Here is a 23,611-nt window from a genome sequence, read left to right on the forward strand (position 1 = left end):
AACTAAGGACCCGTCCTAGAGGAGCAGCATTGTCTTCACTGAGGAATCAAAACTTGAAGAAGTATCTACTCAGCGGGATGACAACCTGCTTCCACAATATAGCGAATTTCAGGATGTCTGTGTTAAAAGCAATGCTGATCAAACTAATAAGCAAAAACACACTTTCGCATCACCCTCCAACAATATTAAAATAGCAAAAAAAAAAATTTGAAAATATCCTAAAATTACTCCTCGGATGCTATCTGGCACTCAAAAGTGATATCATTCCAGCCGAAACTGAAATCTAATAACCCAAAATAGTGCAGCACTCCTGATCCCAATAATAAACTCCACTTGTGTAAATTATAATCATGAAGCTATTAGTGCAACACACATCAAAATAAACAATCAGTCATAAACAGCCAAATGCAGATTAAGAACACTCACTGTGTAATAGGAGTAAACATTGCATACATATATACATAAATGTTGCGTACACACGTTTGTGAAATGAAAGTTTCAAGTTTATTAGGAGTCTCTACTTTGGCGATCTCACCTTTTAATTTGTTCAGAAAGCCTTTGGTGGAACTGGCTATCTTATCTAAATTCCAAATGGTTATCTGTAATTGAAGTTCAAATGTGTATTCGGCAATAGAGCATTTACCCTGTCCCAAACTGTGCCACTTAGCTTTGGGAGTCCCACAGCGATTAGAATATCCAAAAGCTTAATAATTGAAATTACAAAAGTATCCAGATTATCCAGGATAGCATTGTCCTGCTTTGCTCTATGCAAGAAAAAGCCCAAGTCAGTAGGACAGTTGGATAGTAGGATAATATCAAGTGATAGAAAATACTACACACATCAAATACCGCCACCTAGTGTGTAAACACTGCGCCAGCACCCAACCTCCCCCCAGCTGCCACTTGTTTGTATATTATTCAAATATTTAGAAGGTGAATAAATCCTCACACTTACACCGTGTTAAATCACTATCCCCTTGTGGCGCTAAATGGGACAGATTAGTCCCCCAGTAAGAACTCCAAAAATATATAATGAAAGTATACAGAGTGGATTCATCAATCCCTATTCAATACACCTCAAATAAATATTGTATATATATATAAAAAAAAATCAAATCAATAAATGAAATATCAAGTGAACTTAATCACTCAAAAAGTGCAAAGACTAAATGAATATTTTCATATCCACTTAAAATATGTGCATGTCCCAAAAAAAAAAAAAAAAAAAAAAAAAAAAAAAAAAAAAAAAAAACTGTTCAAACAAATATGCATACAGTGTCTGCCCTCCTTTACATGTGTTTATAACATACAGCAAAAGCAGGTTAATTTAAAGTGAAAAAAGAAGAACAATTTCTTAACATATAAGTGAAAAAGTCCTCAATAGAAGTATCCCAAAGTAGAACGACAGGTGGTGATAAATGAACAAATCAGCACGCCCTTCTCCTATGTGCTTTCTTATCAGTGTCCCCAGACGATGAAAACTCCTTCACCACACCACTAGTGACCCCCTATGGATGGAGCACTCACCAAATGGATTGCCTAGTACTCTCGCACCAGGCTCAACAGGCGTTTCAAATAGCTTAATTGGGAATCACAGATGTCCAGCACACAATATCCAGAGAGTGTTACTTCCCTTTTGCAGATTCAAATAGGATTGACTCCCCAAGTTCCTCAAAAAGAAAAACAGAGGCTTCCCATGGTGTAATACTATAAACCACTTTAATAGCACACTTAAAAGCCACTTGGTAATGCACTCACATGTAAAAAGATTATAAAAAGCACTTCAAAGTCACTGCAATAATTCACATCAGCAAAAACTTCACTCAAAGGCATTGGTGGTTACAGTGGATACTGGTCACAGTTAGCAGTGTCAGTGATATCTCTCACCCCTCCTTCAGCTGTATGGTACCCTACAGCCAGACTCTCAATGACACTCTCTCTCCAATCCTGTTCCTCGTGTAAGAGGCACACACACTTCAGCCTTGTTTGCAGAGTTTGATACAATCAATGGTTGCCAGATAGCCACGCCCCCGACATGTTTCGTCACTAGGACTTATTCATGGGATTGGCTATCTGGATCTCAATACCTCCTTTTATTCTAATGGCAACCATCCCTAAATGAGAGTCACAGCTGCTCTTCACAAGGTGACTCCCAGTTCTCTCCTCCCACCAATCTGAATGCTCGGGTACACCCACCTCTCCATCAGAGTCCTCCTCCAATGTCCAGAGCCAATCCGGTTGCATTATATCCGAGGGGTTGTGAGCCAGCAGCTGTAACAAATCCCAGCTCATATGCATCCGGCGGCGCCTGTACAAGTCTCCTCCCCCCTTGCTGTGCTTCAAAACACCCCACAAGGTGTCCCCACCCCTACTCCGATAATTCACCCCGCCCCCCATTACACAACCCGGTGTGCCGAACAAATAGTAAGCCCGCGTGTGCGCAAATGCTAACTCCCTCCTCACCATCCCTAAGCGACGTCAGCACGCACGCCCTAGCTCAACGTTCCACCCGCCACGGGGGCACTCATCGTTAGATCCGATCGTGCCACCACTGCGCATGCGTCGACACCTCACTCGCGCTTGCGCAGATACTGTCCACCTCCCAGATCACCAACTGACGTCAGCTCACAACTTCCAGCCCCTCGCTCCACCCACCGCATGGGCTTTCTACATCAGGGACAGCCTCGCCCCCCACTGCGCAAGCGTCACTTACTCCCTTTCTAAACTACGAAGTGAAAAAAGGTTATCAATACCGCTCGTCCTCCCAACCCTTCGGATCTCTCCCCAGACATCCGAAAACCTCCTCCTGTGTCACCGCGCACGCGCACCTCGGATATCAATCACACGCGGGCTTACTATTTGTTCGGCACACCGGGTTGTGTAATGGGGGGCGGGGTGAATTATCGGAGTAGGGGTGGGGACACCTTGTGGGGTGTTTTGAAGCACAGCAAGGGGGGAGGAGACTTGTACAGGCGCCGCCGGATGCATATGAGCTGGGATTTGTTACAGCTGCTGGCTCACAACCCCTCGGATATAATGCAACCGGATTGGCTCTGGACATTGGAGGAGGACTCTGATGGAGAGGTGGGTGTACCCGAGCATTCAGATTGGTGGGAGGAGAGAACTGGGAGTCACCTTGTGAAGAGCAGCTGTGACTCTCATTTAGGGATGGTTGCCATTAGAATAAAAGGAGGTATTGAGATCCAGATAGCCAATCCCATGAATAAGTCCTAGTGACGAAACATGTCGGGGGCGTGGCTATCTGGCAACCATTGATTGTATCAAACTCTGCAAACAAGGCTGAAGTGTGTGTGCCTCTTACACGAGGAACAGGATTGGAGAGAGAGTGTCATTGAGAGTCTGGCTGTAGGGTACCATACAGCTGAAGGAGGGGTGAGAGATATCACTGACACTGCTAACTGTGACCAGTATCCACTGTAACCACCAATGCCTTTGAGTGAAGTTTTTGCTGATGTGAATTATTGCAGTGACTTTGAAGTGCTTTTTATAATCTTTTTACATGTGAGTGCATTACCAAGTGGCTTTTAAGTGTGCTATTAAAGTGGTTTATAGTATTACACCATGGGAAGCCTCTGTTTTTCTTTTTGAGGAACTTGGGGAGTCAATCCTATTTGAATCTGCAAAAGGGAAGTAACACTCTCTGGATATTGTGTGCTGGACATCTGTGATTCCCAATTAAGCTATTTGAAACGCCTGTTGAGCCTGGTGCGAGAGTACTAGGCAATCCATTTGGTGAGTGCTCCATCCATAGGGGGTCACTAGTGGTGTGGTGAAGGAGTTTTCATCGTCTGGGGACACTGATAAGAAAGCACATAGGAGAAGGGCGTGCTGATTTGTTCATTTATCACCACCTGTCGTTCTACTTTGGGATACTTCTATTGAGGACTTTTTCACTTATATGTTAAGAAATTGTTCTTCTTTTTTCACTTTAAATTAACCTGCTTTTGCTGTATGTTATAAACACATGTAAAGGAGGGCAGACACTGTATGCATATTTGTTTGAACAGTTTTTTTTTTTTTTTTTTTTTTTTTTTGGGACATGCACATATTTTAAGTGGATATGAAAATATTCATTTAGTCTTTGCACTTTTTGAGTGATTAAGTTCACTTGATATTTCATTTATTGATTTGATTTTTTTTTATATATATATACAATATTTATTTGAGGTGTATTGAATAGGGATTGATGAATCCACTCTGTATACTTTCATTATATATTTTTGGAGTTCTTACTGGGGGACTAATCTGTCCCATTTAGCGCCACAAGGGGATAGTGATTTAACACGGTGTAAGTGTGAGGATTTATTCACCTTCTAAATATCAAGTGATAGCCTTTTTCTGTTGGAAATAAAAGCAGCCGGTTGCAGCTGGAAATATGTATGACATTGGTTAAGAAAACCTCAAAATGACTGCAGTCTCTGTTGTTTTTAAGTAATTGAGGCATATGTATATCAGAGTTTACAGATGCGCCATCACCATAATGTAAATCCAGTAGTTTCCCCTGATGATCATGGATCCTCTTTTTGATCTTTCACATTTTTAAGTACAGAACATTTTTCTCGATAAGTAACACCAGACCTTTGCTAGAATGTTATTTGCTGCCAAAAAAGGGCCTTAGCAGCTGCTACATTGGACTCCATGTTGTGGTCAGATTACTCAGGAGCATAGTCAGTGATGAAGCCAAAGTCAATAGCCAAAGTTACCAGGTTTAAAGTGGTTGGTGAATTGGCAGCCAAGAATCAGTACATGACTAGAGGTACTAAGGACACAGTGTCAAAGTAGGTATAGTGGTATAAGCACAATAATCTGGCAAATGGGGTGCAGATGCATTTTGGAAGTTTGGAGGTTTTAGAAAAGTAAGGAGTTTAGCAGAAAACTGTGTTTCAATGGAGATAAATCAAGCGATCAGACAAGGAACTTTCCAGAGCTTCAGGTGGCTGCACAACAGAGACCCTGGGTTTTGATCCAGATTATAACACAATTGTAACTAAGTCAGTTGCTGTGTTCCCCAATGGATGATAGAGAAAACATGTTTGGCTTGGGTTAGGCTTTAAAAAGAAATCGAAATAATATGTAATCTAACAGCTTTGCTACAGTCTCAGTAAATGAGCTGCAGTGTAACCCAGGCCCAGTAGTATCACTACTTAGGACACTTTTCTATTTACAAGCTTAATATATGTAGCTAAGCACTTTAGGTACAATATATTGCAAAGATGGAATATTCAGTCAGTGAAAGTGTCTTCCATGCTATTGTATTGCATAAAATATCTTAAGATATATGTTGATGCAGGTGATAGAGTCTTCAGAGATCCATGGAATGCAATCCCCTCATGAGCATCATACATCAAACTCTAAAGTTACTGGATCAAGCAAAATGAAGAAAAGTGAACAAATAAAAGGTACCTACTTTACAATTACTTATTTTAGCTTTCTTTTTATATATGGTGTCTGTACCACTGAGGTAGGAGTTTAAAATGTGACTTGCTCTGGCCCAAATCACGGAGTCAGGCAGCAGTAGCCCCCTGCTTTGCTGTGCTGCTTTATGGTACCCTAATAACCCCTGAGCTCTGTGCCATCTACTACTGGCCTCTGAACTCTGGCTCACTTACTCCTAATCCCTGAACTCTATCAAATCAGTGTGATAATTCTCATTTAGGACCAGAAAATTATGTGACACGTAGCGCTCAATAAGTGAATACTTAAATTCACACTGCCTAAAAAAAATGTATTAAATTAACATTCACATATATACCTGTAAATATATATATAAAAGTGCTAAACATGCAAATATATATATATATATATATATATATATATATATATATATATATATATATATATATATCTCACAAAAAAAAAAAAAAAAAAAAAATATATATATATATATATATATATATATATATATATATATACCTAAATATTATAATATTTTCATGGCCGAGTGGGAGGATAGATCTGTATTTGCTAACAAACCTCTGCAGCTTATCTTTTATCGGAGGTTTATAGATGACCTCTTCTTTATATAGGAGGGGACAGAGTTGTCCGTTATTAATTTTTTGGAACATCTTAACACCAACCCCCAGAATATAAAATTAGAATATAATGTAAGTCCCAGCTCGGTGAACTTCTTGGATCTTGTAATAGAGAGAAAAAACAGTAAATTTAAGACGACGGTATATTTTAAATCTACTGATCGCAACAGCTATTTGTCAATCAATAGCGGGCATCACCCGTCATGGATTAAAAACATTCCAAAGGGACAGTTTCTGAGGGTTTGACGAAATTGTACAGAGGATGCTGATTTTGTAATTCAATCCCAGGTTTTAAAAAATAGATTCTTACAAAAGGGTTATGAGGAGGGGGCCTTGGATAAAGTCATTAGGGAAATTGCTGATACCCCTAGGGAAGTATGCCTTAGGGGAAGGTCTAAGGAAATAGAGGATACACGACATCAATGGAGTTTCATATCAAAATACCATCACCAGTATAGGGATGTAGAGCAAATTTTTTAAAAATACTGGTACATTTTGGGTATGCGAATGTTAATTTAATTAATTTTTTTTAGGCAGTGCGAATTTAAGTATTCACTTATTGAGCGCTACGTGTCACATAATTTTCTGGTCTTAAAGCGGGAGTCCGCCGGGACTCCGCATTTTTTTTTTTTTTTAAAAGCCAGCAGCTACAAATACTGCAGCTGCTGACTTTTAAAATAGTGACACTTACCTGTCCAGCGCGCCCGCGATGTCGGCACCCGAAGCCGATCTGTAGATCGTCTCTCGGGTGCTGCCGCCGCCATCTTGGGTATGGGAATCAGGAAATGGAGCCTTTCGGCTTCATTTCCCGGTTCCCTACTGCGCATGCGCGAGCCGCGCTGCGCAATAAGGACGGTCCCCGCTGCCTCTGGGATCTATGTGTTTTCCCAGCAAGCAGCGGGGCACTTGCGGAAAGGGGCGGGCACTTGCGGAAAGGGGCGTAATCTACGCCCCTTTCCGCAGAGAGCTATCCCGGAAGTGGGTGCAGATACCTGTACTGTACAGGTACCTGCACCCCCCTCCCCCCTGAAAGGTGCCAATTGTGGCGCCGGAGGGGGGGAGGGTTCCGATGAGCGGAAGGTCCACTTTAGGGTGGACCTCCGCTTTAAATGAGAATTATCACACTGATTTGATATAATATTTGTATAAGTAGCAGCTGAGGGTATAGAAGGTTGGCAATTTCAGCGCAGTGGTGATGTACACTTTGGGGGGAATGTGAGTAAGTGCATCAATTTGTCTTTTAATCCCTGAACTCTGCCTCATTTACTACTGACTTCTGAACTCTGCCTCACTTAAAACTGACCCCCAAACTCTGCCTTACATACTACAGACTCCTGAACTCTGTCTCATTTATTTCTAAACGTTTATGTCACTTACTACTGAGCCACTGCCCTCTGTGTCCCTTTAAGCCACAGTCAATTTTCAGCACAATGCAAACCACACCCCATTTTAGCTTTCGGAAAAGGCCCTCCCCAGTCAACCTTACTGAGCAGCTGCAAAGGGCATCACCTTTTGTCACCCTAGCAATTTAGAGCTGACCCCCTTCCCCACCTTTCGGGTTTACCCAGCAATCAGTGACACTGCGTGCGTGCGCCCGCCCCCTGCTCCTCACCGCAGGTCTCGGAGTTGACAGAAGACCAACTCGCATTCACAGGCCATGAGTAGGGGTGTGATGTCACATGAGCGCCCCGCGCCTCACCCCCTTGCTACTCGCAGTTCCTGGGTTCTGGCTCTCCATATCTCGCAGCTTCCGGCCCTTTGGTATTTCAGTTGTGCCCTCCTGCATTCAAAGTATGTGGGCCACATGTTAACCAGTGATCACTAATGGGCATATTTTTATTGTGCACATTGCTGGCCATATTTTGTTAAAGGTCACGCTGATGGGCACCTTTTTTTATGTTAAGGGCCACTCTGATGGACAAATTTTATTTTAAGGGGCACGCTGATGGGTATATTTATAATGTGCACACTGATGGGCATTTTTTCTTAAGGGGCACACTGATGGAGATATTTTGGTGTGCCCATCAGAGTGTCCCTTAACATAAAATGTGCCCATCAGCGTGCACATTAAAAATATACCCATTAACGTGCCCCTTAAAATAAAATGTGCCCTTCAGAGTGCCCCTTAACATAAAAGGTGCCCGTCAGAGTGACTCTTATTTTATGTTAAGGGGCGCGCTGATTGACACATTTTATGTTAAGGGGCACTCTGATGGACATATTTTATTTTAAGAGCAACACCAATGGGCACATTTTGTATTAAGGGGCACTCTGATGAGCAGATTTTACGTTAAGGGGCACGTTTTGTTGTGCCTATCAGAGTGCCCCTTAATATAAAATGTGCCCATCAGGGTGCCCCTTAACATACAACTTGCCCATCAGAGTGTCCCTTAATATAATAATAATAAGTATATTCTTGTTTTGATTCTTTCTTAATCACTTCAATACAGGGCATTTTCACCCCCTTACTGCCCAAGCCAATTTTCAGCTTTCAGCGCTGTCACACTTTGACAATTGCGCCGTACCCAAATCCAATTTTTATTGTTTTTTCACCCATAAATAGAACTTTCTTTTGGTGGTATTTGATCACCCCTGCGGTTTTTATTTTTTGCGCTATAAACAAAAAAAGAGCGACAATTTTGAAAAAAACGCATTATTTTTAACTTTTTGATATAATAAATATCCCCCAAAAATATATATACAATTTTTTTTTTCCCTCAGTTTAGGCCGATATGTATATTTCTACATATTTTTGCTAAAAAAAATCGCAATAAGGGATTATTGATTGGTTTGCGCAAAAGTTATAGCGTTTACAAAATAGGGATAGTTTTATGGCATTTTTATTAATATCTTTTTATTATTTTTTTTTTACTAGTAATGGCGGCGATCAGCGATTTTTATTGTGACTGCGACATTATGGCAGACACATCGGACATTTTTGACACATTTTTGGGACCATATAAATGCAGTGATTCCTGTGTAAATGACACTGGCAGTGAAGGGGTTAACCAGTGGGTGGCAGTGTAGGGGTTAAGTGTTCCTAGGGGTGTGTTACTAACTGTGTGGGGGCTGGGCTTTCATTTAGTGAACACTGATCTCTGCTCCAATCACATGAAGCAGAGATCAGCGTCACTAGTTGCTAGACAGAATGGCGCGCTCGCGATGGCAGGGCGGCATTGAAGATTGGACGTACCTGTACGCCAATATGCCTGCCCGTGCCATTCTGCCGACGTACATCGGCGTGCGCCTGTCGGGAACTGGTTAATTACTTTTTTGCTATAATAAATATCCCATTTAAAAAAAAAAAAAAACATTTTTTCTCTTTTGTTCATTGACGGACACAGCATCTTCATCTTGACCTTAGGTCTATATCGCCCCTTTAGGAGAGGACTAGGCAGAAAGTGTTAAAAACAACAACACTTGCACAGTACCGCCCGGGGGCGGTCCTACTGGCTCCAGCAGCTCAGTATTTTTCTGCCTAGTGTAGCAGAAGGACCTGGCTCCATGTGGGAACATTGGTCCTGGAATTTTTTTCTTTTTTCTGCATCAACAGCCGGGCTGGGTGACAGGCTGGATAATATAGATCCTGGTAGTCTCCCCAGCCTGGCCATCGAGCGTGAGCAGGCCCTAGCTATGCGCTGGGTCAGCCACGACATGCCCTGTCTGATCCAGGGGCGGCCGGTGAGCTATATGCTCTGGGGCACACATATGACCAGGCTACTGCTGTCTGTGTCACAGTGTGCCATGGCCAGCAGCCATCCCGTACTGCTCAAGTGATGAGTCTGTCTGTGGAATGCGTCCAGCAGTCCCTGCAGGAGAGGTATGTATGGTTCCACCTGTCTCAGCAGGATGGAGCAGCTGGGCATTCCCTGGGAGGTCGACTAGGGGGTCTCTCTCCCTTTCTTCTCTCCCTGTCCCTTCCCTCCGCCCCATGCTATGGGCCACTGTGTGGCTGGGCACATGGGGGTGCGGTGCACGTACCTGGCCGGGGTCCATGCAGAGGGCTGTGCTGGGTGTTAGGGGTCCGCTTGTCCTCCTTCCTGTTTCTGGGCCATGGTGGGGCGTTTGTACTGTGTTTGACATGTGGGGAGGCTGCTGTGCACTCCGTGGCAATTTTTTTGTAGCCACAGCCAGTTTTTTTGCTTTTCAGTCATTTTCTGGAAGTTTGGCGGCCATTTTCTCTGCGCCCTCAGACGATTTTGCTGACATGGTCAGCGGCCATTTTCTAGTAGCCTCAGGTAGTTTTTGCCTCTAGCACTGGGTGCTTGTTTCCTTCTAAGCAGCATGCGTTTCCCACAGACACCTCGTGGATGACACGGGGGAGCAGACAGCAACAGCACAGCGCAGTACCTGGGTCAGGGTGGTGAGTCCTGCGGGGAGCCCCTCAGTCTGTGGCAGCTAGGAGAGTGGACGTTTTGTGTGACTTGCCTTAGGTCCCTAAGTGCTGACAGACAAGTGTGGGTCAGCATGGCGTCAGAAGCTAGCGCTTCTTTCCCAGACATCCCCTGCACCTGCGCTGCCTATGGACGCTCTGTCAGTGTTCCTGGAGGCCTTTGGTGCGAGGATGGAAGCAGCATGTGGGCGCAAGGGGGGTAAAAAATGCCCCCTCCCCCCACCATCTTCTGGGGAAATCTCTGATTCAGACTCGGGCCCCGCTCTAACAGGCAGCCCCTGTTCTGCCATATCAGAGGGTGAGGACCAGGACCGTTCGGACAGTGAGGATGACTCAGTGCAGGGTCAGTGCAGGAAAAGGCGCTTGTAGGAGCACTTATTACAGCAGTGTGGGATATCCTAAAGATGGACGATATGGCGGGGGCATCTACAGAGGCTCCAGTCCCTTTTGGGTCCCACAAGCCGGCCTGCATGGCTAAGGTGTTTCCTTGCCCAACTTATGTTGATACGTTTATTTACAAGGAGTGAGGAAAACCGCAGTGGGCCTTTTCAGTCCCGAAATGGCATGGCGGTGCGTTACCCCTTTGAGGAGAGTTTCCTGAAGAAAAGGACATCTCCTCCGATTGTTGACCCCCCGGTATCCAGGTTAAATAAGGTAACCACGATTCCGGTGGAAGGGCCTCCTGCTTTCAAGGACCCCGCCGACAGAAGGGCCGAGGCGGTTGCCCGGTCCATGTTTACGGTGGTGGGGTCAGCATTGCGGCCAGTGTTAGCCACGGCCCTGGTGTCACAGATGCTTACTGAATGGGCAAAATTGTTCCACCGTAAGTTGAAGAAGCAACAGGCTTCCCCGGTCTGCATGAAGCTGGTGGACCAGTTGGCGCAGGGCCTTAAGTATGTCTGTGATGCGGCCCTGGTTTCGCAAAGCCTAATAAGTCTGCAAGAAAATCTGTTACCGCATGAGGGTTTGCCTCCACCCGACTCTCTGGTGGGGGGTTGCTTACGGGAGTTAGCAGCCTGATGGACCTCCCTACTTTCCGACCAGTGGGTCTTCGAACTGGTTTCATCAGGATACAAGATATGGTTTGTTTTTTGTCCGCCAAACAGATTTTTTCCTCCAACCTTCACCTTTGTCTAAGGTGTGGCACGCCAGATGTGGATCTCCTGGCTTCTCGGAAGGTACAGAGGTTTGTGGCTAGGTCAAAGGATCCCTGTGCGGACGTGGCAGACGCATTGGTGGCCCCATGGGGGCAATATCGGCTGATTTATGCTTTTCCCCCACTCAAACTTCTACCATGAGGACTTTGTCCTGTCGCAAGGTCCAATACTTCATCCTACTTTACCATCACTGGCTTTAACGTCATGGCTTTTGAAAGCCAGGTGCTAAGGGACTGAGGTCTGTCAGATTCGGTAATATCCACTATGCTGAATGCACCAAAGTCATCTTCTCTGAAGATTTATCATCGTACGTGGAAGGCCTACATCTCCATGTGTGAGGAGATGGGGTGGCATCCATGCACATACTCAATTTCCAGGGTCCTGCTGTTTTTACAGCCAGGAGTGGATCAGAAACTTGCTTGAAGCACCATCAAGGCAGATATCAGCTTTGGCTGTCTTTTTTCAGAGACCCTTGGCGACTCATTCATTGGTGAGTATGTTTTTTCAGGGCCCCCTCTGATTTGACCACCACTGCCTCCGTGGGATTTTAATCTGGTGGGTGCTTTGGGTGCTTCAGAAACCGCCGTTTGAAAACATTAGGGAGATTCCCTTATTGACACTCTCTCAGAAAGTAATCTTTCTAGTGGCTATTACATCTGCCAGGAGGGTTTCTGAGTCGGTGGCCTTGTGTTTCAAGTCTCTCTACTTGATCCTCCACAAGCATAAAGTGGTGCTGCGTCCGCAGCCTCCGTTTCTGCCAAAGGTTGTTTCGGCCTTTCATCTAAATGAGGACATTGTGCTTCTGTCCTTATGTCCTTGACGTCACAACCCAAAGAGGTGGCTTTGCATTTCTTGGACATGGTCTGGGCTCTGCGGGTGTATCTGTCTGCTACGGCTCCTTTTCAGAGGTCGGACTCGCTGTTTGTATAGGTGGCTGGTCCGAAGAAGGGACTGGTGGTTTCATGGGCCACCATTTATCGTGGATCAGACAGATTGTGATTCAGGCTTATGCCATAAGGGGGCAGGCACCTCCCTTTCCTGTCACTATTGGTGCCTCTTCGTCTTTCCGACATCAAGCGTCCGTTTCCCAGGTGTGTAAGGTGGCAACCTGGTCGTCCGTTCACACTTTCACAAAATTTTACAAGGTTGATGTGAGCGCATCTTCAGATGCTTGCTTCGGCTGCAAGGTTTTGCAGGTGGCTGTTTAAGGTTGCAATTCCTCCATTGAAGAGCTCTGGTTGTTATGGGTGGAGATATTTTCTTGCTGTTACCACCCCTCGTTTCTTTGACACCGCTTGGGGACGTCCCTAAGGTCAAGGTGAAGATTGTGTCCATCAATGAATGAAAGAGAAAATAGGATTTTTGTACTCACCATCTGTGTCACAGCACATTCTACCAGGGCAATTGGTGCCTCTTGGGCTTTTCGACATCAAGCGTCCGTTTCCCAGGTGTGTAAGGCGGCGACCTGGTCATCCGTTCACACTTGACTTCAGCATGCCAAATCATGCTAAGGTGTGGAACAGCCAATCCTTGCAGAGCTGCTGAAGAAAGGAGTGGGGGTGGGAATTAAAAAATAATGCATGTCTTAGGCTAGTGCACAAGATATGTAAATCACCTGTCAACAACAGCAAGTTTTATTTCACTGAAAAAAGATATGAGGATTGCCCAGAGCTGGATTAACTCTTTGTGGCAAGATTGGGCACAGCTGATCTGCAATCCCATACTCTATATTGTGCCAGACAAAACAAAATAAAACATTTTCGGGTTTGCATCCACTTTAAATGACAGGACAGTGTGCCTCTAGAAGTGGAGCATCTAGGGCACAGGGGTCTGTGTGATATATAATATCTAGACATGTGGATAGGAGTCAAATACTCCCTGTGCAGTATCTAAAGGTGTATAAGTCTGTCAGAGAGTTTTGGGGAATCCTGTTTGCAGGACTCTAAAATCTCATCCCATTCTCCATTCTTCAGCTCCCCCCTGTCTGCCTCCCAACGTGTTTTCAGTTGATATGCGATTGTAGTGGCCGCAGGTAAGAGGAGGCTGTTATAAAAGGCAAAGTCAACTTTTTGTGATCATCGCTAAAGATAACCTACAGTAAATAGAGCAAGTCCAACCCAGGGTAGGAAACGGAAAATGGGGTCCGGAGGGCATGGCAGAGCTGGAGGTAGCAAAAAATGGCAGAGTTGGGGAGAGCAAATGCTTCCTTAAGTTCCTGAAATGTCTTCACCAGTGCATAGGGGACGCACCAGGCAGGCACAAAAATGTAAGGAGGGACTCCGCTAGTGGCACCTGATGTAAGGAGGGATTCTGCTGGGGGCACCTGATGTAAGGAGGGACTTTGCTGGGGGCACCTGATGTAAGGAGGGACTCCACTGGGGGCACCCGATGTAAGGACGGACTCCGCTGGGGACACCCGATGGCATCTGGTGGCAGGCGACATGCTCAGGGCTCCCACTGATTCTGCATTATGGTGAGTTAAATGATTTCATTTTATATTACAATGTAATAATAGAAATATTGCACTTCAATCATCCTGACACCATAACAACCATGGTGGCAGGATGATTGAAGTGTCAACACCAGACATTTGGAGTATCTTTATCTGCTGATGGTAAACTTTCTAGAAGACACATATTTCTATTGTTGTGTAGGATCTGGGCCTGCTGTCCCTCCATCCCTCTCTCCCTCCCTCTCCCTCCATCCCTCGTTCATCTCAGATGCTAACCACACCACCTTAGAGCCACGCCCACTATTTCGCTGAAGCCACGCCAATTTTCACCAAGTGGGAGGGGTCAAAAAAGAAGGGCGGGGTCTGGCACCCCACCATCCTAAAACTTCACCAGCTGCCACTGTTCTACCGTGCCTTGCAAAAGTATTCACCCCCTTTGCATTTTTCATGTTTTGTTGCCTCACAATCTGGAATTAACATGGATTGTTTGAGGATTTGCATCATTTAATTTACAGAACATGCCATTGAAGATGTTGTTTTTTTTTTTTTATTGTGAAGCAAACAACAAATAGGACAAAATAACAGAAAAAGTCAATGTGCATAACTATTCACCCCCCTAAAGTCAATACTTTGTAGAGCTTTGTGCAAAACTGCTCCAGGTCCTTCGAGTTGGATGGTTTGCACTTGTGAACAGCAATCTTTAAGTCTGACCACAGAATTTCTATTGGATTGAGGTCTAGGCTTTGACTAGGCCATTCCAACACATTTACATGTTTCCCCTTAAGCCACTCAAGTGTTGTTTTAGCAGTGTGTTTGGGATTATTGTCCTGCTGGAAGGTGAACCTCCGTCCTGGCCTCAAATCACTGTATTTAGCTCCATCCATCTTTCCCTCAACTCCGACCAGTTTTCCAGTCTAGACTGCAGAAAAACATCCTCACAGCATGATGCTGCCCCCACCATGTTTCACTGTGGTGTTCTTTGGGTGATGTGATGTGTTGGGTTTGCGCCAGACATAACGTTTTCTTTGAAGGCCAAAAAGTTCAATTTTAGTCTCATCAGACCAGAGCACCTTCCTCCATGCATTTTGGGAGTCTCTCACATGCCTTTTCACTAACTCAAAACGTGCTATTTTGTTTTTTGCTATAAGTAATGGCTTTCTTCTGGTCACTCTGCCATAAAGCCCAACTCTATGGAGCATATGGCTTATTGTCGTCCTATGTACAGATACTCCAGTCTCTGCTGTGGTACTCTGCAGCTCCTGCAGGATTACCTTAGATCTCTATGCTGCCTCTCTGACTAATGCCCTCCTTGCCTGGTCCGTGAGTTTTGGAGTGCGGCCGTATCTTGAAAGGTTCGCTCTTGTGCCATGTTCTTTCCATTTGGTTATGATAGATTTGATGGTGCTCCTAGGGATCATCAAAGATTTGGATATTTTGTATAACCTAACCCTGACTTGTACTTCTCAACAACATTGTCCCTTACGTGGTTGGAGAGTTCCTTGGTCTTCATGACAGTGTTTGGTTAGTGGTGACTCTTGCTTAGGTGTTGCAGTGTCTGGGACCTTTCAAAAAAGGTGTGTATATGTAATGATAGATCATGTGAAACTTAGATTGCACACAGGTGGACATCATTTCACTAATTATGTGACTTCTGAAGGTAATTGGTTGCACCAGAGCTTTTTATGGGCTTCATAACAAAGGGGGTGAATACATACGCACATGCCGATTATCAGTTTTTTATTTCTGAAAAATTGTTTTATGTATATATTTTTCTAATTTTACTTCACCAACTTAGACTATTGTGGTCTGATCCATCACATATAATTCAGATAAAAAAATGAGATAAAGGCTGTAATGTAACAAAATTGGTAAAAGGCCAAGGGGGTGAATACTTTTGCAAGGCACTGTAGGTTTTTTGTCAAAGCTTAATTGAACAAGCTTAGGTTAGAAGCTGATTGATCACTATGCACCAGATTATGTGTGAAACTGTTTTAGTAATTCTCCCCATGTATTAAATAGCTATTTAGTCTGATTTATGCCGCGTACACACGACCAGACTTTTCAACATCAAAGGTCCGACGGAACTATTCTGGCAGACCATTCGATCGTGTGTGGGCTGCAGCGGACTTTTGATTTGCAAAAGTCTGACAGACTTTAGAAATGGAACATGTTTCAAATTTTTCCACCGGAACTCCGCCGGACCCAGTTCCTACCGAGAAATCCGCGCGTGTGTATACTAGTCCGACGGACAAAAACCTGACGCGAGGGCAGCTATTGGCTACTGGCTATGAACTTCCTTATTCTAGTCCGGTCATACGTCATCACATTCGAATCCGTCGGACTTTGGTGTGATTGTGTGTGGCCAAGTCCGTCAGAACTCTGTCAGAACTCTGTCAGAACTCCGTCAGAACTCCGTCGAAAGTCTGTCGGACCTAGTCCCTCGAAAAGTCCGGTCGTGTGTACGCGGCATAAGAATTAGCCCAAAAGACTCTTGGTAATAAAACTCAAAATTTGTAAATTTTAACTGTTTTTCTTTTTTGGTAACCAGAGCGAGAAAGAAAGGACTCGCAGAGGTTCACACAAGAATTCCAGATTTCTATGAGAAATATGAAATCTGCAGTGTATCAACAATCTCATAGAAACCTTAAGAAAGTAAGAATGGTTAAAATTGTAAATATGAAGAAGTTTGTTTTATTCAAACGTGTTTGTATTTTAACAAAGAATGGCTGGTAAAGCCATCACTAGAATAAGGATCTGAACAGGTTAGAGACCTTCAAGGAAACCTTTACTGAGGTATGGATGAACTCCCCTTCACAAAATACTGCTTACTTGGCTGTCATGTGTATCCAACAGAGACGTGCGGTGACATGAGTGGTTGGTGAGGCACTGGCTATTAGAGCCAGATGCACACAGGCTACATATTCACATTAAAGAGGAAGTAAACCCCGATGAAAGGTAAAGCATAATAGATTAGTATGCATCGCATAGTAGCCCATTATGTGACACTTACCTGACACAGGAGCCATCGATGTCACCGCTGTCCCCTGTAGTGTCAATCTTCTTCCGGGTATCACTGCTCTAGCGCTGTGAGTAGCCGGAGCAGTGATAATGTCACTGTGGCGCATGCGCATGGGAGCCGTAAGTGACGGCATGTTTGCCTTCACTTGTGGTGTGCCCAGTGCGCCTGCGCCGTTGTCTACGCCGTGCATGGTTCCCTATTTTTGTAAGATATCTCTTTAACCGTGTAGGTTAAGGAGATATTTCTTGGACCTACAGATAAGTCTTAATCTAGGCTTACCTGTAGGTCAAAGTGGTTTGTAAGAGTTTACAACCACTTTAATATGTTAATACGTTCAAGTTAGTTATTTGATTCTCATTATGTAGGCGATTGCAGTTCTACTAGTTATACTCTTTTAACAAAAATATTTTTATAAACGCTGTCCCTTTAAGATGTTTTTCAGTCACCCTTTTCTGTTGATGCTGGAAACAATATTACTAGCAAAGATGACAATAAAGATTGTAGAAAAAATAAAACATGTCTCTTTATTTTCTGAAGCCAGAAATATAACAGTAATATTCCGTAATAAACAACTAAACAGTATCTATTTACTCATCATCTTTCACATTATCCCAAAAAATCATGCTAACTTGTGTTTTTTTTTCTTTAATTCATGAAACAGTCCCCCCCCCCCAAAAAAAACACACTTGAAAAATTGCTGCGCAAATACCGTGAGACATAAAAACTTACAACGAACACCATTTTATTCCCTAGGGTGTCATAAGTAATTTTCTAGCAAAAAAATTATGATTTTTACATGTAGGGGAGAAGTGTCACAATTGGCCTGGGTGACGGGTGGTTATTTACTATAAGTAAGTAATATACAAATAATTATTATATTTTGTTTTTAAGGTAATTTACTAAAAAACAAAAACTGTACTCAAGCAGATGGCTTAACAGACAAATTTATAAATACAAAAGCAATGCGCTGTAGAATGCAAAAATTCCATTAGTAGCTCTGCTACTTAAATAACATAAACATAACAAGACATGAAAAATATAAATATATAACAGTATATATATAATATAATCCAAAGTAGCACTCTCAGGCCGCGTACACACGGGCGGACTGTTCGCCCAACTTTGTCCGCTGAACAGTGTTTCAGCGGACAGTCCGCTCGTGTGTGGGCTTCAGCGGACAGTTTCAGCGGACAGTCTAACGAACAAAGTTTTTCGGAATTTCCGTAAAACTGTCCGCTGAAACTTTGTTTGAGCGGACAGTCCGCTCATGTGTAGGCTTGTTCGTCAAACTAAGTTCCGCGCATACTCAGAAAGGATTTACACGCCGAAGGTTGCATTGCAGTGTATAGGACGTCGTTTTCTAGTCCCGTCGTACGTGCCGTTCACGTCATCGCGCACGGTTTCAGCGGACTGTTCGTTCATCGTGTGTGGTCAAGTCCGTTCATGCTAATTTTGAGCGGACTGTTTGTCAAACTGTTTGACGAACAAGGTTGGGCGAACAGTCCGCGCGTGTGTACGCGGCCTCAAATGTGTCCAAAAAGACAAAAAAAGTCCTTAATAATAAAAAAATTATATTTATTATATTAATAAATATATATATATATATATATATATATACTGTATATATATATATATATATATATATATACTGTATATATATATATATATATATATATATATATATATATATATATATATATATATACTGTATATATATATATATATATAAATAAATATCTGGTGAAAAAATGTCCCCATTACGGGGCACAAAGATTCACCCCCTCTATTTGTCCTGTTTACTGTTATCATTGAAAGTGAAAGTAAAAAAAAATCCCAGATTTTGGGTATAGAGTGGAAATATTTCAGTTGGGACTCAAGTTCTCGTGACACTAGTAACACCCAGTATTCCCTCACTTTGGAGGGATTTCCTCAAACTTCTTGTTTGGCTATGGGCCAGGAATTTAATGGAAATCTCCACTATGGCACACAGTTGGCACAAACAAAACAACAACTCTGATCAAGGTTATAATCTTCTTCTACTCCATCCAAATTGAAAAAAAAAAAAAGGTGTGCCTTTAGTTTCACTTTAAGCTGTGCACAGACAGTTTGTTTTTTCTTGTTCAACCAGCAGACTGAACGAAGAAGAACTAACAGGTTCCTCCAACCACACAAGTGAGGTGGACTGAAGAATCTCCCCGCTGGCATATAGTATTCTTGACGGCAGCTTCCACTGCTGTCAGAATGCACTGATCGGAGGCTACAGCCAGTTGGCTACAGCTGCTAATCAACAAAAGTTTCCCAGAACGTCCATTTGAATGATTGATTTCTGTTGAATAGGGAAGCCACAGATGGAAATTCAACCTGTCCCTGCTGAACCAGACGAATTTCAAGCCATCTATGCCCAGCTTTACATTGATTCTTATATGTTCAGTCTTTTTGCTCCCACTGCCATCCCTTCAGCTCAGGATTAGTTTGATACTATGCAGCAGGGGTCTTTTTAGGGTGGCCATGCTCACTTTCAGGGTTTCTATGGTGTCCGGATCAGTAAAGCCAAAAGTAATGCTGCTCTAGGCGAGTGACGGACCTGTGAACTGGAACCCTGGGTGCTGCACAGCTCGTCTGTGAGATTCAGTAACATGCACAAATCCGGGATAGTTCCGTGGTGCCCCATCATGGCCAATGCAATATGTGTACCTGATTCTTACTGACAGCTAATAATATTATCAGTCAGTGTTAGTGCAGAACCAAAAATAAGATGGGCAATAAAGCTTATTATTCCAACTGATGGTTTACAAGTGAATCCGCCTATCCCCGTGAAACCACCACTACGCTTTTAGATATAGATAAGGTAGATCCTACAGCTGCCACTTAAAAATAATAATAAAGCAACCAATAATGCAATAATAATAATAATAATTAAACCCCTATTAGAAAATATAGGAATAAATGGTGGTGCTACGTGGTAAATATAAGATAAAATAACTTAATTATAAACGAATCATGTGAATATATAATTTAACCCTGTGATCAGTGAAAACAATAATAATAAAATGAAAAAAAAACATTTTGAAGTAGGCACACTTAAAAAAATTCAAATGCAATAAATGCACAAGTGATTAACACCATGTGACAAAAGTGAATTTAGAAATTAACTTAAAATGACATTCTTGACAAAATAAATCAAAAAAGTCCATATATTGTGTAAACAAAAGTCCAATGAATGACAAACTCTCCAGTGAAAATGATGTGTTTCTTGTAAGCTTCCACCTACTTTTTTTATTTTATTATTATTGTTTTCACTTATCACAGGGTGAAATTATATATTCACATGATTAGTTTATAATTAACTGGTTTATCTTATATTTACCACATAGCGCCACCTATATTGCCTAATAGGGGTTTAAATCCCGATTGCAATAAAGTTTATTATAGGAAAATAAATACAAACAACTGGAAAAAGATTTGCAATACATTTTATTGAAATCTGATGGGGTAGATGAGGCCAGCAAATAGTCTCTTAAAATTAGCACGCATGTGTACTGTAAGTGTTCATGGGTCATATAGTCCCATGCCCCATGGGACTATATGACAAGCTTCCTGACAGGAAGTTTGGGTACTGGGGCAAAAGAAAGACATCATAGGGGGATATCTGTGGAAAGTAAAAACTTTGGAATCAGTGTAAAATGTATTTGGCCTAATTGGGCTATGTGACCATATCAGATCAATGATATCAGAAGCATCCCTGTCCCTTTTGCACAGTCAGTTGTGGGACAGGGAATCCCAGGGCCCACAACTCATTGGACCAGGAATGACAGATGGCTTTTGATTGGACACCGAAACCTGATTCTGAACAAAAGCAAAAGCTCATCCCTACTGATCAGCAGCAATAAGATAAAAATAAACCGTTGTTGGTTTGGTAGTTAATCCATGTGGGCAATATTTGTACTGGTTAACACTAATATGTGTATGGCCAGCTCAACAAAGAATGATGAAAAAAGTGTATCAAACACAACCTAATGTAAATAAATTCTAAGTTTGTTAAAGGGCTAAAATTGCCTCTAAATGCCACTTGCAGGCAGCATACTACACACATACAAGTTCATGCCACGGAAAAACTCCTGAAAGATACTGTACATATATGCCAATTAATACAGTGCATATGATGGGTATATACAACTTTTTGCACAGAATAAAATAAAATATCACTATTGTTTATGATGGACATTTACAAATGTCAAAAAGTGAAAAAGTATTGCATAGGATATGGTAATTATATCAAGCATTGCAAATAAAAAAAAAAAGTGGCTGCTTTATATAATAAGCTTATTCAAAAGACATTACATTAAGCAAGATCAGCTAACACGAACACAAAAATGTACTGTATACTTACAGTGTTCCTTTTAATCTCTCAGAAGGCAAGCCCAAAGCCAAAACTGGTTGAGTTGTACCAGTTTCCAGGATATTTAAATAAAGGCCCTGTACCGCTCCCTTATGAAACAGCCTTGAGCACCATTACTGGCAATGTTGCATCTAGCCACAAGAACAGAGGTGGTATGGTAAGTTGAAAAGATAAAACGCAGCAAGAGTTACTTTTAATAACAAATATTTTATTGCTATTATTTAACATTTGTGTAGAACTGACCCCTGAAGGAGCTGCTGGTTTTATTGGGCTTACCGTTACCTTCTTGACCTCATCTGTGTCTAGGGCTTTCCCGTGGTAGATGGCCCAAAGAATTGAAGAAACTGACACTGAATCCTCTTTGCAGGGATATTTATTGAAAAGATAACACAATTTCTTAATGGGGGGTAGAGGGTTAGGAAGAAAGTTCAGGTACTTTTGGAACTGCAAAAATAAGAAGTCTCTCACAATAGAAATCCAGAGAATCACCGTTTCACAACTGGATTCTTACAACCACCGGATAGACCTCCTCTCACTAGGCCTAGCAGCCATTAGGGTGTTAAGTAAAGTAAAGTCTCTGCCACAGACTTGGATGTAGAACACTTGAAAAGCAAAAGTCTCTGCCACAGACTTGAATGTACAACTGAGGGACGTAGATAAATTTAGAGAACTATGATACGTTACCAGTATCTCTCAGCCAGTCCGGCGATACCGTATGAGTGTAGATCCATATAGTGTCCTTCAACTGAGCCTCCAGGCTCCTTCTGAGAAGCCAGCCTTGGACATGGCCTTCTCCCGAAGAGTCCTCCCCTGGATGCTTCTCCAGTTGCTGGGCCTCTCCTTAGATGAGACGACACTGGACCACCTTTGAATCATTAAGGCCTCATCTCCATTTAGGCCTGTCCCTGCAGTTGCTTCGCCTCGGGCTATCCAGCCCAGAGACTCGGAATTGCATGGATCCGCACCCCAGGCCAGGAGGGCCATGGGGGCTGGTCAGGAGGACCAGGACCGAACAAACAGAAAATCTCTTCTGGACCGGAACCCAGAAGCATGTGATCTCAGTACCTTAAATACCCTCTCACAGAATGCACAGCAAGACAACACTCCCACTGGGCTGGTTCCGAGAGAAAGAAGGGCATTCAATGCACCCAGCCAAACTGCGTTCTCATACCCACCGGCGTTGACAGTGACACATACAGTCAAGGAGAACTCAGTGCAATCCAGCTAGACTGGTACTGAAACCATAATTTGACAAAATTAGCCCTAAAACCCAACTGTGGTTTAGGAGTATTAATCTTTAAAACAAATAGCGCATGCTCTTCAGGAGCCGGCTTTACATTTGTTTGGCCAGTCATATATATCATGAAGACGTTTTTCATTAAGAAGTTGCTGTTGATTTACTTAAAGAGGGATTCCACCAAAAAAAAAAATATTAAAAGCCAGCAGCTATAAATACTACAGCTGCTGACTTTTAATAAATGGACACTCACCTGTCCTGGGTTCCAGCGATGCCAGCAGCCGAGGCCGATCGATCGCTCGGCCCTCGGCTGCTGCCGCCACCATTCTAGGTGAGGGAATCAGGAAGTGAAGCGAATCGGCTTCACTTCCCGGTTCCCTACTGCGCATGAGCGAGTTGCGCCGCGCAATAGGAAATCTCCGCGCTGTCACTGGGACCCGTGTGTGTCCCAGCAGACAGCACGGCAGGGCAGGAAATGGCGTAGACTCCCACGGGAGTCTATGCCCGGAAGTGGGTGTAAATACCTGTCTTTGACAGGTATCTCCACCCCCCCTCCCCCCTCCCCCCTGAAAGGTGTCAATTGTGACACCGGAGGGGGGGAGGGATCCGATCAGCGGAGGTTCCACTTTAGGGTGGAATCCCGCTTTAAGGTAACCACAAAGATCTGAAATCTGTTAGCAACAGATTCAATCCAGTCCAGTCTTAGGGAGGAAACATCAATCAGACAGACATCATAAAAATAAATTGATATGGATACATAAATTTGTATAAACACGCACTATGCAAAAGTGTTTATTGTGCAAGATAATAGAGAAAATTATTATAAATGTATAAACAATTCAGTGCCAATGCATAAAATACAAAACCTATCCATTAAAAACAGTCTATAAAAGAGCAATGT

The 23,611-nt window shown here is 43.0% G+C and overlaps 1 protein-coding gene across 3 annotated transcripts in view; it reads left to right on the forward strand.

Moving 5' to 3' along the window:
• FAM227A (family with sequence similarity 227 member A) overlaps positions 1 to 23,611 on the forward strand; it is a 130,860-nt gene that overhangs the window by 64,785 nt on the left and 42,464 nt on the right. For all 3 annotated transcript variants that reach the window (XM_077452298.1, XM_077452300.1, XM_077452299.1), the window contains 3 exons: positions 5,312 to 5,420; positions 16,604 to 16,707; positions 21,487 to 21,630. In XM_077452298.1, the coding sequence (XP_077308424.1) occupies positions 5,312 to 5,420; positions 16,604 to 16,707; positions 21,487 to 21,630 (357 nt within the window). The remainder of the gene's footprint in view (positions 1 to 5,311; positions 5,421 to 16,603; positions 16,708 to 21,486; positions 21,631 to 23,611) is intronic.

The sequence above is a fragment of the Lithobates pipiens genome, unplaced genomic scaffold (assembly GCF_037356315.1).
Source record: "Lithobates pipiens isolate NorthernLeopardFrog02 unplaced genomic scaffold, aLitPip1_a1.2 Scaffold_23, whole genome shotgun sequence".
Lineage (NCBI taxonomy): Eukaryota > Metazoa > Chordata > Amphibia > Anura > Ranidae > Lithobates > Lithobates pipiens.